Below are 15,052 nucleotides of genomic sequence, written 5' to 3'. Positions count from 1 at the left end.
CAGCAGTTCCTGTACCACTAGTATTACACAGGAGGACAAACGTCTATCATCAGCTACCACTGACACTTAGACAGGTTCCTGTCACACAGGTATAATGTAGAAGAATATAGTGCAGCTTCCCTGTCTGTATACTTATGGTTTCCCAGCTTATTTAGGAGAAAATGATAATCACAGTGTCCCCCCAGCATGCAGAAGGGGTATGGTTTTTAGCTGGTCATTGCATAGTTAATACGGTTGAAAAAAGACACGTCCATCAAGTTCAACCAAGGGAACTGTGTCATGTGATGCTGTGCTGAAGCATCATGGGATTTATAGCAAAGCTGAGAAGAAGAGAAAGCTGGGGAAATCTAAGAATCAAGATGGAGACTTTTTCTAAGCACCAGCAAGGCAGCAGTTCAAATAGTAAGTAGAGTATACATAAAAAGTGTAGGGTGTGGTATACAGTCAGGTGGGGGGTGCAGACATGGAAAGTTGTGTTACCACTGGTGGTCTTTAAGCATGTCTCTTCATAGTGAGAGGGATGGGGGTTGTCTCAAGTTTAGAGGAGAAGCTTTGCATACAGATTCAGACTGTTGTCCTGGAGACTAGTTATTAGTCCAGTGAGAGGTAATATGGCTAACAGGAAGCCGCTTCTTCTTGTGCCAAACATTGAAGGCAGGAGAAGTCTGGTGCACAAATGGCTGAACTTACAAGAGAAAGACTGTACGCTGTGACTGCACCTTAGGATTCAGGCACACAGTCCAGTTTTGAAAGAATGTTCCATCAATGTCTGATTGGTAGAGGTCTGGCCACTGCCACCCTTGCCAATTGCAAGGGTCACACGGTGACTATGCAGCCTCCAAGAAAACACCAGCTGAGCGGACAGGAGCAGAAGGGGCACAGCGCTTTCCTTGGACCACTGCCACTGTGTTTGTGATTCGCAGGCGTCAAAGTCACTGATAGGTCATTGATGGCTGATCTTAGAGAGAGGCCACCAATGTCTGTAGTGAGACACTCACCCCTTTAACCCTTTCTCTGCCAAGGATGTTCGTAATACATCATGACTTTAGAAGATTACTGTGACTAGAATATAAGGACTACAGCTCAGATAGTGGTATCATTAATGCCCAGAATCTGAGCTCTCAGATAATACCCTGATTGGTACAATATTTGAGGTGCAGCGTTTGTTTGAACTTGAGGAATAGCAAGAAAAGTTTTACCTCGTGTCTCTGTAAAGGAGGGAGGAAGCTGCAAGTGAGAGCAGGAAGAAACATCACAGCCTGATCCTGTCCTCTCTCCCCCTGTACAGCCTCCAATGAGCCAAAGGGGGGGGGGGGGGTGTCAGGAACTTTTCTTCATGTTATTACCCCCATTGCTAATGAGAGGATATGTGCTCTCTGATTGTTACATTAAGGGTGACACTCCCCCCCCCCCCCCCCCACAACAGGGGTGAGAATAGGAGCAGTTTCACAAAGAATTGAAAATCATGGCTGGTTGATTCCAGAAATAGCGGCACACCTGTCCATGGGTGCTGTCCGGTATTGCGGCTCAGCTCCTGAAGTGAATGTGGGTGAGCTACAATACTGCACACAACCTGTGGACATATGTCCTGCTGCTTTTGGAAGAAAGCGCAATGTGTTTCTAATCCTCTGAAACACCTTTAAGCTTCGTTTAAACAATGAAATGCTAGAGAAGATGTCCCAGGTATATATTTTACATAGTGTGTGTATATTACTACCGTAGACTTAATAAGTTTAAACTTGGCTTTCCGGACATCCTCCTGAAGGGTGAAGAGTCCTCTGGCTCTTTTATTTTATTTGACCACATCAGGTTCTGTTCAAAGAAATTCCCCTCTTCCATCTGTGAGACCCTCTATCATGCTAGAAAAACGGTCAAATTTCTGGATGGCATCCGCTCCCCCGTCTCTTTATGACTGGATCCTTTCTGGTAATGGGGTTATCCGAGGTTTTAAAACATTTCAGTAACTGCAATGGTGACGGAAACTTTGCTAATGGTTTCCGTTTATCACCGTTGTGAGCGGTTTCCGTTGTTTTGACGGAATCAATTGCGCAGTCGACTGTGGAAACCGTTAGCTAAGTTTCCGTCATCATTGAGATCAATAGTGATGCAAACGGAAGCTATGGTTTCCGTTTGCCTTTCCGTTGAGGGGTTACCCGACTAAAACCTCCGATGGAAACCCTCAGGGGAAGGACAACGCTGATGTGAACAGGCCCTAACTTTTTGAAATCAAGACACGTTTTCTTTTGACTTCTTTAATAAACTGAATCGTTCAGTGTCAAGATTGTGAAGTGTCAGGATTCTGAATACACATCACATCCCAGCTGGAGGTAATGTATATTCATTGTCAGGACACTTGATTAACATTAATGTGTGTGTATGTGGCTGCACATAGTGATCTAGTAAGAACACGATGCTGCAGTGTAAATGAATGGAGAGAAGTGTATGACGCTGATTGGTCACTGATTGGTCAGCGTCATACACTCCTCTGTGCAACACCCAGTTGGTAAAAAGTAAAACACGCCCAGCTGGGTATTAAGAAACTCATTCGCATAAATCTCAAAGGTCATAACTCCGTCAAAAATGATCGTTTTTCTAAATAAAAAACATTATGTAGAAGATATGGCATTTATAATGTAGTGACAGAGCCTCTTTAAACACATAATAAAATGCTGTTGACAGATCCTGTTAACGATTATTTTTTTTTGCTGTAAATCACTCGTTGCTTGTTCTCTCTTTTCATTATTGTAGATGTCTAAGCAGCTAGAAATGTTTAAAACAAATCTAGAAGACTTTGCCAGTAAACACAAGCAGGAAATTCGGAAGAATCCCCAATTCCGGGTCCAGTTTCAAGATATGTGCGCGACAATTGGAGTGGACCCTCTGGCCTGTAAGTTCTGCTGCCTGCAGGGGTGTGAGGGGAATAGTCTGTCAGTGATGTGTATTCATTGTTATTGGCTCCTTGCTCCAGTTACACAGCCATCACGGGTTGCATGTATATTGGAGATGTATCATGTTAGACCTTTACATTATCTATTTCTTACAGCTCCAAGTGAATGATGTGTTTTTTTTCCAGCTGGTAAAGGCTTCTGGTCGGAAATGCTGGGTGTCGGAGATTTCTACTACGAGCTGGGTGTACAGATAGTAGAAGTGTGTCTGGCTCTAAAGCATCAGAATGGAGGTGAGTGCGGAGTATGGACCGTACACGGGTGAATCCTGCGCTCCGTACAAGGGTGAGCAGCCGGACGAATGACTTCTCTGTATGACCGTGTGGACTAGAGTCCGTTGTCAATCTCCTGCTGGATGATTGGACAAGTGCTCCAGGTTATAGGTTTGTGGGAAAAGATTCAGAATAACTAGTCATTTATTGATTTACATCCCTGCTTATTCTGGGTTTAGGAGTCCAGTAGGCGGTCCTACTCAGTGATTGACAGCCTTCTCTGTATTAGTGTGCTTACAGAGTTAGCAGTCTGTCACTGAATAGGACTGCCCACCGGACACCTAAAGCCAGAATACGGAGGGATGTAAATCAATAAATTAAAAGTTATTCTGAATCTTTTCCCTGCAAACTTATACATCAACTTGCTCATCTCCTCCGGCTCTATAACATGATGCCTGCAGATCAAATTATGTGTTCAACATTGAAAAAAAAAAAAGGAATCCCAACTGTTGTCATATCTAGTCTTGAAACAACTTCTATATGAAAAACTGCTATAAGCTTCTGTGTATGATGGCAGCAGATCCTACTGGGCTTATCTGTCACAGAAATCTTTAATCGGGGCTGAAGAGGTCTGGGACATTGCCATGTGCTGGGAACCTCTTCTCATGGATATAGAGGGGGGTCACAGCTCAGAAACCCCCACAAATGTAAAATTGTAACGTTCCTTAATGATATGTCAGAATATCTGAAACACGAGAATCCTGTGGTGGTATATGTATATATATATATATGGTGTCTGCTATCCCTGAGCACGGCAGAGCTGTGCATGTCGTGTGCTGCCTGTTCTATCTCGCACGTTCCCTCTCTCACTTCTAACTTGTCATTATTTCTTCCAGGTCTGATAACCTTGGCTGAACTCCACCAGCAGGTTTTGAAGGGAAGAGGGAAGCTGGCTCAGGACGTCAGTCAGTGAGTAACCCCCACATGAAGCAAGGACGTTGGGAATGGACATATTCATTTCATGGTTGTACAAGACAAGTATTTGTCCCCCAACAAATATCCCCAGATGCGTATTTGTCACACTGAAAGGTTTCTGATCCTTACCTAAAATGTAATATTTCGCAAAGACGACCTGACAAAGTATAAACGTTTTTGATTTATTAATATATCTAGTTAAAAGGGTTCTCACTAAGACCAGTCCTTTTGACATTGAAGCCGTCATTTAGTAGTATTACGTGCCGACCGTATATTAGGCGGCCTGACCAAGTCACCGAGAGTCTCTCTATTAGGGTCTTTCGTCTCAAGCAAACATTGCTCTTAATTTTCCAGGAACATGCGTTTGCGTATCATGTTGCACATTCTATTTGGCTCACTTGCTGGATCTGAGTGATTTCGGCCTCATGGTCCTGGGCAGTGCCACATGCACGGAACCTGTACTACGGCACATGTAGTGTCTATTAGACCATATGACCAAACCGTAGGCACTGTATTCTGGACTAGAAGCAATGCTTCTAGTCCAGAATACCTCCGTAATATGGCACACAACTATATATGTCACAATGTATTTTTGCAATCTTAGAAGAGTCCTCCATGTGCCTATGTGTAAAATTAGAGGTACAGAATGGGCCTATTGCAGGCGACCGGTGCCGTATTTGCACATGGGCACAATTCAGTCGTTTTAAATCCTATCAAGCTGAATATACACACGCTCACATTTTACCCCTGAGACTTTTTGTTCAGGACCCTCTATTAGCCAGAGCTCCTGCAGAGAACGTCTCTCACTCTGAAAGACTTGATTTCAATGGGCGCTGTGTAATGCTACATTTGCCCTCCCTCCAATGTCACGTCAACTTCCCCTGGTCAATAGATGTGGTCGCTGAGTGCTCCAGCATTCGGACCTCAACAATCCGCTCACCATCAAGAGAACTGTCACAAGAACTTGAGTTTTTCTGCGACTGTATGGCAAAATCCGCACGTGTTACATATGGGATTTGCAGCGGTTTCTAAATTTGCTGGGAAAATCAATGACCTTTCTGCAGCAGAATGAGCACGCTGCCAATATAAAGATCCACGGCACGCTGCCAATATAAAGATCCACAGCACGCTGCCAATATAAAGATCCACAGCACGCTGCCAATATAAAGATCCACAGCACGCTGCCAATATAAAGATCCACAGCACGCTGCCAATATAAATATCCACAGCACGCTGCCAATATAAAGATCCACAGCACGCTGCCAATATAAAGATCCACAGCACGCTGCCAATATAAAGATCCACAGCACGCTGCCAATATAAAGATCCACAGCACGCGGCCAATATAAAGATCCACAGCACGCTGCCAATATAAAGATCCACAGCACGCTGCCAATATAAAGATCCACAGCACGCTGCCAATATAAAGATCCACAGCACGCTGCCAATATAAAGATCCACAGCACGCTGCCAATATAAAGATCCACAGCACGCTGCCAATATAAAGATCCACAGCACGCGGCCAATATAAATATCCACAGCACGCTGCCAATATAAAGATCCACAGCACGCTGCCAATATAAAAATCCACAGCACGCTGCCCATATAAAGATCCACAGCACGCTGCCAATATAAAGATCCACAGCACGCTGCCAATATAAAGATCCACAGCACGCTGCCAATATAAAGATCCACAGCACGCTGCCAATATAAAGATCCACAGCACGCTGCCAATATAAAGATCCACAGCACGCTGCCAATATAAAGATCCACAGCATGCGGCCAATATAAAGATCCACAGCACGCTGCCAATATAAAAATCCACAGCACGCTGCCCATATAAAGATCCACAGCACGCTGCCAATATAAATATCCACAGCACGCTGCCAATATAAAGATCCACAGCACGCTGCCAATATAAAGATCCACAGCACGCTGCCAATATAAAGATCCACAGCACGCTGCCAATATAAAGATCCACAGCACGCTGCCAATATAAAGATCCACAGCACGCTGCCAATATAAAGATCCACAGCACGCTGCCAATATAAAGATCCACAGCACGCGGCCAATATAAAGATCCACAGCACGCTGCCAATATAAAGATCCACAGCACGCTGCCAATATAAAGATCCACAGCACGCTGCCAATATAAAGATCCACAGCACGCTTCCAATATAAAGATCCACAGCACGCTGCCAATATAAAGATCCACAGCACGCGGCCAATATAAAGATCCACAGCACGCGGCCAATATAAAGATCCACAGCACGCTGCCAATATAAAGATCCACAGCACGCTGCCAATATAAAGATCCACAGCACGCTGCCAATATAAAGATCCACAGCACTCTGCCAATATAAAGATCCACAGCACTCTGCCAATATAAAGATCCACAGCACGCTGCCAATATAAAGATCCACAGCACTCTGCCAATATAAAGATCCACAGCACGCTGCCAATATAAAGATCCACAGCACGCTGCCAATATAAAGATCCACAGCACGCTGCCAATATAAAGATCCACAGCACGCTGCCAATATAAAGATCCACAGCACGCTGCCAATATAAAAATCCACAGCACGCGGCCAATATAAAGATCCACAGCACGCTGCCAATATAAATATCCACAGCACGCTGCCAATATAAAGATCCACAGCACGCTGCCAATATAAAGATCCACAGCACGCTGCCAATATAAAGATCCACAGCACGCTGCCAATATAAAGATCCACAGCACGCGGCCAATATAAAGATCCACAGCACGCTGCCAATATAAAGATCCACAGCACGCTGCCAATATAAAGATCCACAGCACGCGGCCAATATAAAGATCCACAGCACGCTGCCAATATAAAGATCCACAGCACGCTGCCAATATAAAGATCCACAGCACGCTGCCAATATAAAGATCCACAGCACGCGGCCAATATAAAGATCCACAGCACGCTGCCAATATAAAGATCCACAGCACGCTGCCAATATAAAGATCCACAGCACGCTGCCCATATAAAGATCCACAGCACGCTGCCAATATAAATATCCACAGCACGCTGCCAATATAAAGATCCACAGCACGCTGCCAATATAAAGATCCACAGCACGCTGCCAATATAAAGATCCACAGCACGCTGCCAATATAAAGATCCACAGCACGCTGCCAATATAAAGATCCACAGCACGCTGCCAATATAAAGATCCACAGCACGCTGCCAATATAAAGATCCACAGCACGCTGCCAATATAAAGATCCACAGCACGCTGCCAATATAAAGATCCACAGCACGCTGCCAATATAAAGATCCACAGCACGCTGCCAATATAAAGATCCACAGCACGCGGCCAATATAAATATCCACAGCACGCTGCCAATATAAAGATCCACAGCACGCTGCCAATATAAAAATCCACAGCACGCTGCCCATATAAAGATCCACAGCACGCTGCCAATATAAAGATCCACAGCACGCTGCCAATATAAAGATCCACAGCACGCTGCCAATATAAAGATCCACAGCACGCTGCCAATATAAAGATCCACAGCACGCTGCCAATATAAAGATCCACAGCACGCTGCCAATATAAAGATCCACAGCATGCGGCCAATATAAAGATCCACAGCACGCTGCCAATATAAAAATCCACAGCACGCTGCCCATATAAAGATCCACAGCACGCTGCCAATATAAATATCCACAGCACGCTGCCAATATAAAGATCCACAGCACGCTGCCAATATAAAGATCCACAGCACGCTGCCAATATAAAGATCCACAGCACGCTGCCAATATAAAGATCCACAGCACGCTGCCAATATAAAGATCCACAGCACGCTGCCAATATAAAGATCCACAGCACGCTGCCAATATAAAGATCCACAGCACGCGGCCAATATAAAGATCCACAGCACGCTGCCAATATAAAGATCCACAGCACGCTGCCAATATAAAGATCCACAGCACGCTGCCAATATAAAGATCCACAGCACGCTTCCAATATAAAGATCCACAGCACGCTGCCAATATAAAGATCCACAGCACGCGGCCAATATAAAGATCCACAGCACGCGGCCAATATAAAGATCCACAGCACGCTGCCAATATAAAGATCCACAGCACGCTGCCAATATAAAGATCCACAGCACGCTGCCAATATAAAGATCCACAGCACTCTGCCAATATAAAGATCCACAGCACTCTGCCAATATAAAGATCCACAGCACGCTGCCAATATAAAGATCCACAGCACTCTGCCAATATAAAGATCCACAGCACGCTGCCAATATAAAGATCCACAGCACGCTGCCAATATAAAGATCCACAGCACGCTGCCAATATAAAGATCCACAGCACGCTGCCAATATAAAGATCCACAGCACGCTGCCAATATAAAAATCCACAGCACGCGGCCAATATAAAGATCCACAGCACGCTGCCAATATAAATATCCACAGCACGCTGCCAATATAAAGATCCACAGCACGCTGCCAATATAAAGATCCACAGCACGCTGCCAATATAAAGATCCACAGCACGCTGCCAATATAAAGATCCACAGCACGCGGCCAATATAAAGATCCACAGCACGCTGCCAATATAAAGATCCACAGCACGCTGCCAATATAAAGATCCACAGCACGCGGCCAATATAAAGATCCACAGCACGCTGCCAATATAAAGATCCACAGCACGCTGCCAATATAAAGATCCACAGCACGCTGCCAATATAAAGATCCACAGCACGCGGCCAATATAAAGATCCACAGCACGCTGCCAATATAAAGATCCACAGCACGCTGCCAATATAAAGATCCACAGCACGCTGCCCATATAAAGATCCACAGCACGCTGCCAATATAAATATCCACAGCACGCTGCCAATATAAAGATCCACAGCACGCTGCCAATATAAAGATCCACAGCACGCTGCCAATATAAAGATCCACAGCACGCTGCCAATATAAAGATCCACAGCACGCTGCCAATATAAAGATCCACAGCACGCTGCCAATATAAAGATCCACAGCACGCTGCCAATATAAAGATCCACAGCACGCTGCCAATATAAAGATCCACAGCACGCTGCCAATATAAAGATCCACAGCACGCGGCCAATATAAAGATCCACAGCACGCTGCCAATATAAAGATCCACAGCACGCTGCCAATATAAAAATACACAGCATGCGGTGGTCTCTGGGCAGACTTTTTGCTACGTGTGCATGGGGTTTAACCCGTTAGTGACCGGCCCATAGTGTTTTTACGTCGGTCACTAACGGGCCTTATTCCGATGCCATAGACTTTTTACGTCGCGGCATCGGAATAAGTAAACAGAGCAGGGAGCTGTCAAATCTCCCTGCTCTCAGCTGCCAGAGGCAGCTGAGGGCTGGGGGCGTCCCTGCTCTGCCGGGTGAGATTGATATTAGTATCGATCTCGCCCGTTTAACCCCTCAGATGCAGTGCTCAATAGCGTGCACCGCATCTGAGTGGTTTTGGAGAGAGGGAGGGAGCTCCCTCTCATCCCACCGACACCCGGCGATAAGATCGCCGAGTGTCTGTGTCTCCCATGGCAGCCGGGGGCCTAATAAAGGCCCTCAGGTCTGCCAGTAATGAATGCCTGCTAGATCATGCCGCAGGCATGACCTAGCAGATTCCTGTCAGTTTTAAACGGACGGGCATAATACACTGCAATACAGAAGTATTGCAGTGTATTCTAATAGCGATTGGAAGATCGCATAGTGAAGTCCCCTAATGGGACTAGTAAAAAAGTGAATAAAAAAGTTTAATAAAGTTAATAAAAAAAAAATGTAGAAAAAAAATGAAAAACCCACTTTTTCCCCTTACAAACTGCTTTATTATTAAAAAAACAAAATACAGTTAAAAAGTTACACATATTTGGTATCGCCGCGTCCGTAACGACCCAGACTATAAAGCTATTACATTACTTAACCCGCACGGTGAACGTCGTAAAAAATTAAATAAAAAAACGATGGAAAAAATGCTGTTTTCTGTGAATCCTGACTTTAAAAAAATGTGATCAAAAAGTCGCATCTACTCCAAAATGGTACCAATAAAAACTACAAGTCTTCCCGCAAAAAAAAAAGCCCTCATACAACCGCATCGGCAAAAAAATAAAAACGTTACGGCGCTTCAAATATGGAGACACAAAAACAAATTAATTTTGAACAAAAAGCGTTTTTACTGTGTAAAAGTAGAAAAACATACAAAAACTATACAAATTTGGTATCGTTGCAATCGTAGCAACCCGCTGAATAAAGTTATTGTGTTATTTATACTACACGGTAAACGGCGTAGATTTAGGATGCAAAAAAGAGTGGCGACATTTCAGATTTTTTTCTATTCCCCCCCCCAAGAAAAGTTAATAAAAGTTAATCAATAAATAATATGTCCCCCCAAAATGGTGCTATTTAAATATACAACTTGTCCCGCAAAAAACAAGACCTTATACAGCTATGTCGACGCACAAATAAAAACGTTCTAGCTCTTGGAATGCGACGATGGAAAAACGTAAAAAATAGCTTGGTCATTAAGGGGTTAAAAACCGCATCAACATGTATTGTAAATTCTTATTCATTTTTGGTGACCAAATCTTCGACAATTCTACCACATCTGAACTCACCGCAAAGTGAATCTCTGCCTTTTTCCATCATGTTGTTTTTAGGTTCTGTCCTGATTATTTCATGATACATGGTTTTTAAAGCAGTCCGTGCTGAATTTTTCTGTTACCGAGCTCCGGACCCCCGGCATAAACATAGGCAGAATGTTTTCTTTTAAAGGCTATATAAACCTTGTGACAATTGTTTTTGCATTGCAATGTACATATATTGTGATTATAAGCACTTCTGTAATAAACATTTATTACAAATTTTTTACCTTTTCAGCACTGCAGCTTCTATGTATCCACTTCATATACATGGCCAAATCCGAATCCGTTTTAGATTTGATAAGGGTTAGATGTGGTGTCAGAGGCACACGGGAACTGATGTCATTCGACCCGTTACAGCAGCGCTATGTCTATGTAAAGTGGATACATAGAAGCTGCAGCGCAGAAACGGTACAAAATGTTTAATATGTTACCAAAGTGCTTATAATCACAATATATGTCCATTACTGCGGCACTGAATGGGTTAAGGCTGTTGCAGCCAAACCATGATCTCTGTTATTGGACATGTCTGTGTCCGTTATCCTCGAATGCAAATCGTCAGATGGTGATATGTACAGTCGGGTCCATAAGTATTTGGACCGTGGCATAAGTTTGACTATTTAGCTTCTGTTCACCATCACAATGGATTTTAAAACAAAGCAATCAAAATGTGATTTAAGTGTAGACTTCCAGCTTTACTTCACAGGGTTAACCAGAAATATTGCATTAACCGTTTAGGAATTACATCCGTTTTTTACATAGTCCCTCCATTTTCACATGCTCAAAAACAATTGGACAAACTAACATGATCCTAAATATAAGTACTATTGTTAATACTGTGACTGCAGAGCATGTGCATCCATGACTGCCTGTGGTCTGGAACCCATGGTCATCACCGTATGCGGTTTCCTCCCTTGGTCCTTGTTCACAAAGTGCAGATTTGTTGCAGAATTTGCCAGTATTTTTTAAGCCAAAATCAGGAACGGAACCTAAACTGAAGAAATATATAAATATAGGTCTGTTGTCCTGGATACAATTCTGGTTTTGGCTTAAAAAAATGCAGGCAAAATCTGCAGCCAATCTGCACTGTGCAAACAAGGCTCTGAGATGCTTTTACTGCAGCCGCCTTCACTTGCTGCTTGTTTGTGGGTTTTTCTTTCTTCAGTTTTGCTCATTGAAGCATTTTACATTTCTTTGCCTTTAAGCGGTTATCTGGCATTCTAAAACTGGTGGCCGTCCTTAGGATAGACCATCAATATTAGATGAGTGGGGGTCCGGCTCCCGGGAGCTGTTTGAAGGCTCCCTCTTCATTGTGTACATGGTTTTTCTCCTCCTCGTTCGTTGTTGCACTCGCCGTTACATCATGCAAGGTATTGTACCACTGTCTCGTCCAAGTGAACAGGATACTGGTACAATACCTTGCAAGGCCTCATATTGAGAGTTTCCATGAACCGCTACCAAATGCAGAGTCAACACTTGGAGTCAACGCCAGACTTTATTTCTCCTCAATTTGGCATGAAATAAGAAGGGAACCGGCCTCATCTGGCCATGAAATTGACAATTACTTTTAAGCCTGTGAAAATGGAGGGGCTATGTAAAAAATGGCTGCAATTTCTAAACCGTAAAAGGGTTTCTCCAAACATTTGATATTGATGACCTACCCTTAGTCCTATCCAGATCGGTGGGGTTTTTAACTCCCGGCACCCCTGCTGATCAGCTGACTGAAGGGGCTGCAGCGTTTGTCGCCACGGCCTCTTCATTGTTTAGGCCGGGTTCCCACGGGTCGGATACGCTGCGTAAAACTACGCAGCGTATCCGACCTGGAACCCGCAGCACATCCTGTCTGAAAAACCGCATCACATTGTGGTGCGGTTTTTCTGGTAGAATTTCCGCTGCAGAAAGCAGTGGCAGGGATAAAAAATACAGAAACGTTCCTACTTACCCCGGCCATTGTCATGGTGACGCGTCACAACTTTGCCGTCCTGTCCGGCCTCCCTGGATGACGCTGCAGCCCTGGTTCTTCTTTAGTAGGTTTCACTGAGCACATTTCTTGTTTCAGGGACGATATCATCAGAGCAATAAAAAAATTAAAAGTCCTCGGCAGCGGTTTTGGAATGATCCCAGTGGGCGGCTCTTACCTGGTGCAGTCGGTTCCTGCTGAACTAAACATGGATCACACGGTGGTCTTACAGCTGGCGGAGGTCAGTGCGGTTATCTCATCATTTATTGGACATGACGGGAAACAGTCTTTTGTGGTTTAATAGATTTGACACATGTATTATGTTTAAAGGGAACTTGTTACTATGTCATGCCGCCCCCACATGCTGACAAGTGTCCTGATTATACTAAACTGTTTTACGCTGAAGCGCCGCTGCGTTTTAGAGAAATAGTTTTAATAAGTGCCGGGCTTGGAGAGAGGGGTCTGCTGGGTGGGTCCCTTCCGGCTTCCAGCTCAGATAGATTGATTGACGGGTCTCTTCCTATTTGTGTATAGGAGACCTGTCAATCCAGCTGAAAGGTGCAGCGCTTTAGAGCCAAATACAGTTTAGTGTTATCAGGGGACCAGTCTTAAAGGGAATGTGTTGCCAGAAAAACATGTTTTTTTTTAAAAAATTAAACATTTAGTGTGTGGGTGATTAAACATTGTTCAAATTTTTTTTATTTTTTTGCACGAGTCCATGTAATATTATAAATTATTTCTAATTTATAATACTACCCATTTTTGGTCACTAGATGGAGCTGTTCCCAAAATTGCAGCATTGCAACATTGGGTTAAAAGCCCTCGCTCTAGTGAGCTCTCAGCATCCCCCCCTCCTTTATCCTGGCTAGTGCCGGGATAAACGAGGGGTTTGAAAGGTTTAACCTCCTACACTGTGTGTTGCCATTTTTTGAGGTAACCCACAGTGTAGTAGGTTTACATACAGAAGTAAACACACACAAACACTAACATACATTGAAATCTCTTACCTGCTCCTGCCGCCGCGGCTCCCTCCGGCCCGTCCGCTCCCTTTGCTGCCGCTGTTCCATGTGCACAAGTCCGGAAGCCGCGACCGGAAGTAGTAATATTACTGTCCGGCCGCGACTTCCGGTCCACAGGAAAATGGCGCCGGACGGCGCCAATTTCGAATAGGACTGTGTGGGAGCGGCGCATGCGCAGTTCCCACACAGACGCCGTACACGGCAGTCAATGGGACGGGAGCCGTTCGCAGTCCCTATGGGACTGTGGCTGCCGTGTTCCATGTCTGTGTGTGTCGTTAATCGACACACACAGAAATGGAACAAAAAATGGCAGCCCCCATAGGGAAGAAAAAGTGTAAAAATAAGAAACAGTAAAACACAAATGAAAATAAACGTTTTTATTAAAGCACTAACATCTTTAACATATAAAAAAATTATTTGTGATGACACTGTTCCTTTAACCAGCAGATAGGGCAGCATGAACGTGTAGACTGGTTCTACTTTCTTCTAATCTGTTTTCGTTCTATTTTCTGTACATGATTATGTGGGGCAGCCATCTTCCCTGAAGTCACTGCATGTCCCATATTGGTGTGTTTTTGAGCACCTAGTCGCCCATTGAAGACTATGCGTGCGTGAAAACCACGGACAGCACACGGACGACATCCGGGTGCTGTCTTCTTTTCTATGTATTTGATGCATGAAACACGTAGAAATAAATGTAAAAAAAAAAAGTGCTTTTAACAGACGTAATAAACGCATGCCACGCCCAAAGCACACCGATGCCGATATGGAATGCACACGGGCTAGAAATGTAGGAAAAATGCTGCGTTTTTTACGCCCGCAAATCTAACACTCGTGTGAATGTAGCCTTAGGGTTTTTCCATTGTTCTGGTCAATCGTAGGAGTAGAAAAACGGAAGCCTCCAGATCCGTTTATGACGGAACCCATTGACGTTAATTGGCTCCGTTGTGCTTCCGTCACTGTGCCCTTCGTTTTGCGCCATTTCCTTAAGAAAAAAAACAACGAAATCTGCAAGTGTGAACACAGCCTTATAGCAGCCACATGGACACAGTAGTCTGGACATAACTTATTGACTTCAACGTGAGTTTTCTAGGCATGCTCTGTGACCTGTGCAGGGAGGGGGAGAGCTGTGTCCTTCACTTAATGTCAATGGTGGATCCTGTGTTCTTAATATATCAGTGTCCTGTCATTGTAAGGGTATGTTCACACGGCAACGCCAATTACGTCTGAAATTACGGAGCTGTTTTCAGGCGAAAACAGCTCCTAAATTTCAGACGTT

The 15,052-nt window shown here is 44.2% G+C and overlaps 1 protein-coding gene across 3 annotated transcripts in view; it reads left to right on the top strand.

Annotated features, from left to right (window-relative positions):
• Window positions 1–15,052, top strand: part of SNF8 (SNF8 subunit of ESCRT-II) — a 33,152-nt gene that overhangs the window by 2,834 nt on the left and 15,266 nt on the right. For all 3 annotated transcript variants that reach the window (XR_012851574.1, XR_012851573.1, XM_075845547.1), the window contains exons 3-6: window positions 2,749–2,887; window positions 3,074–3,178; window positions 4,054–4,126; window positions 12,854–12,995. Coding sequence is in view for 1 of the 3 variants with exons in the window: in XM_075845547.1 (XP_075701662.1) it covers window positions 2,749–2,887; window positions 3,074–3,178; window positions 4,054–4,126; window positions 12,854–12,995 (459 nt within the window). In the remaining 2 variants the exon portion in view is untranslated. The remainder of the gene's footprint in view (window positions 1–2,748; window positions 2,888–3,073; window positions 3,179–4,053; window positions 4,127–12,853; window positions 12,996–15,052) is intronic.

This window comes from Rhinoderma darwinii, chromosome 13 (assembly GCF_050947455.1).
Source record: "Rhinoderma darwinii isolate aRhiDar2 chromosome 13, aRhiDar2.hap1, whole genome shotgun sequence".
Classification (NCBI taxonomy): Eukaryota; Metazoa; Chordata; class Amphibia; order Anura; family Rhinodermatidae; genus Rhinoderma; species Rhinoderma darwinii.
The sequence above is the reverse complement of the archived record's forward strand: the minus strand, read 5'-3'. Positions and strand labels throughout refer to the sequence as shown.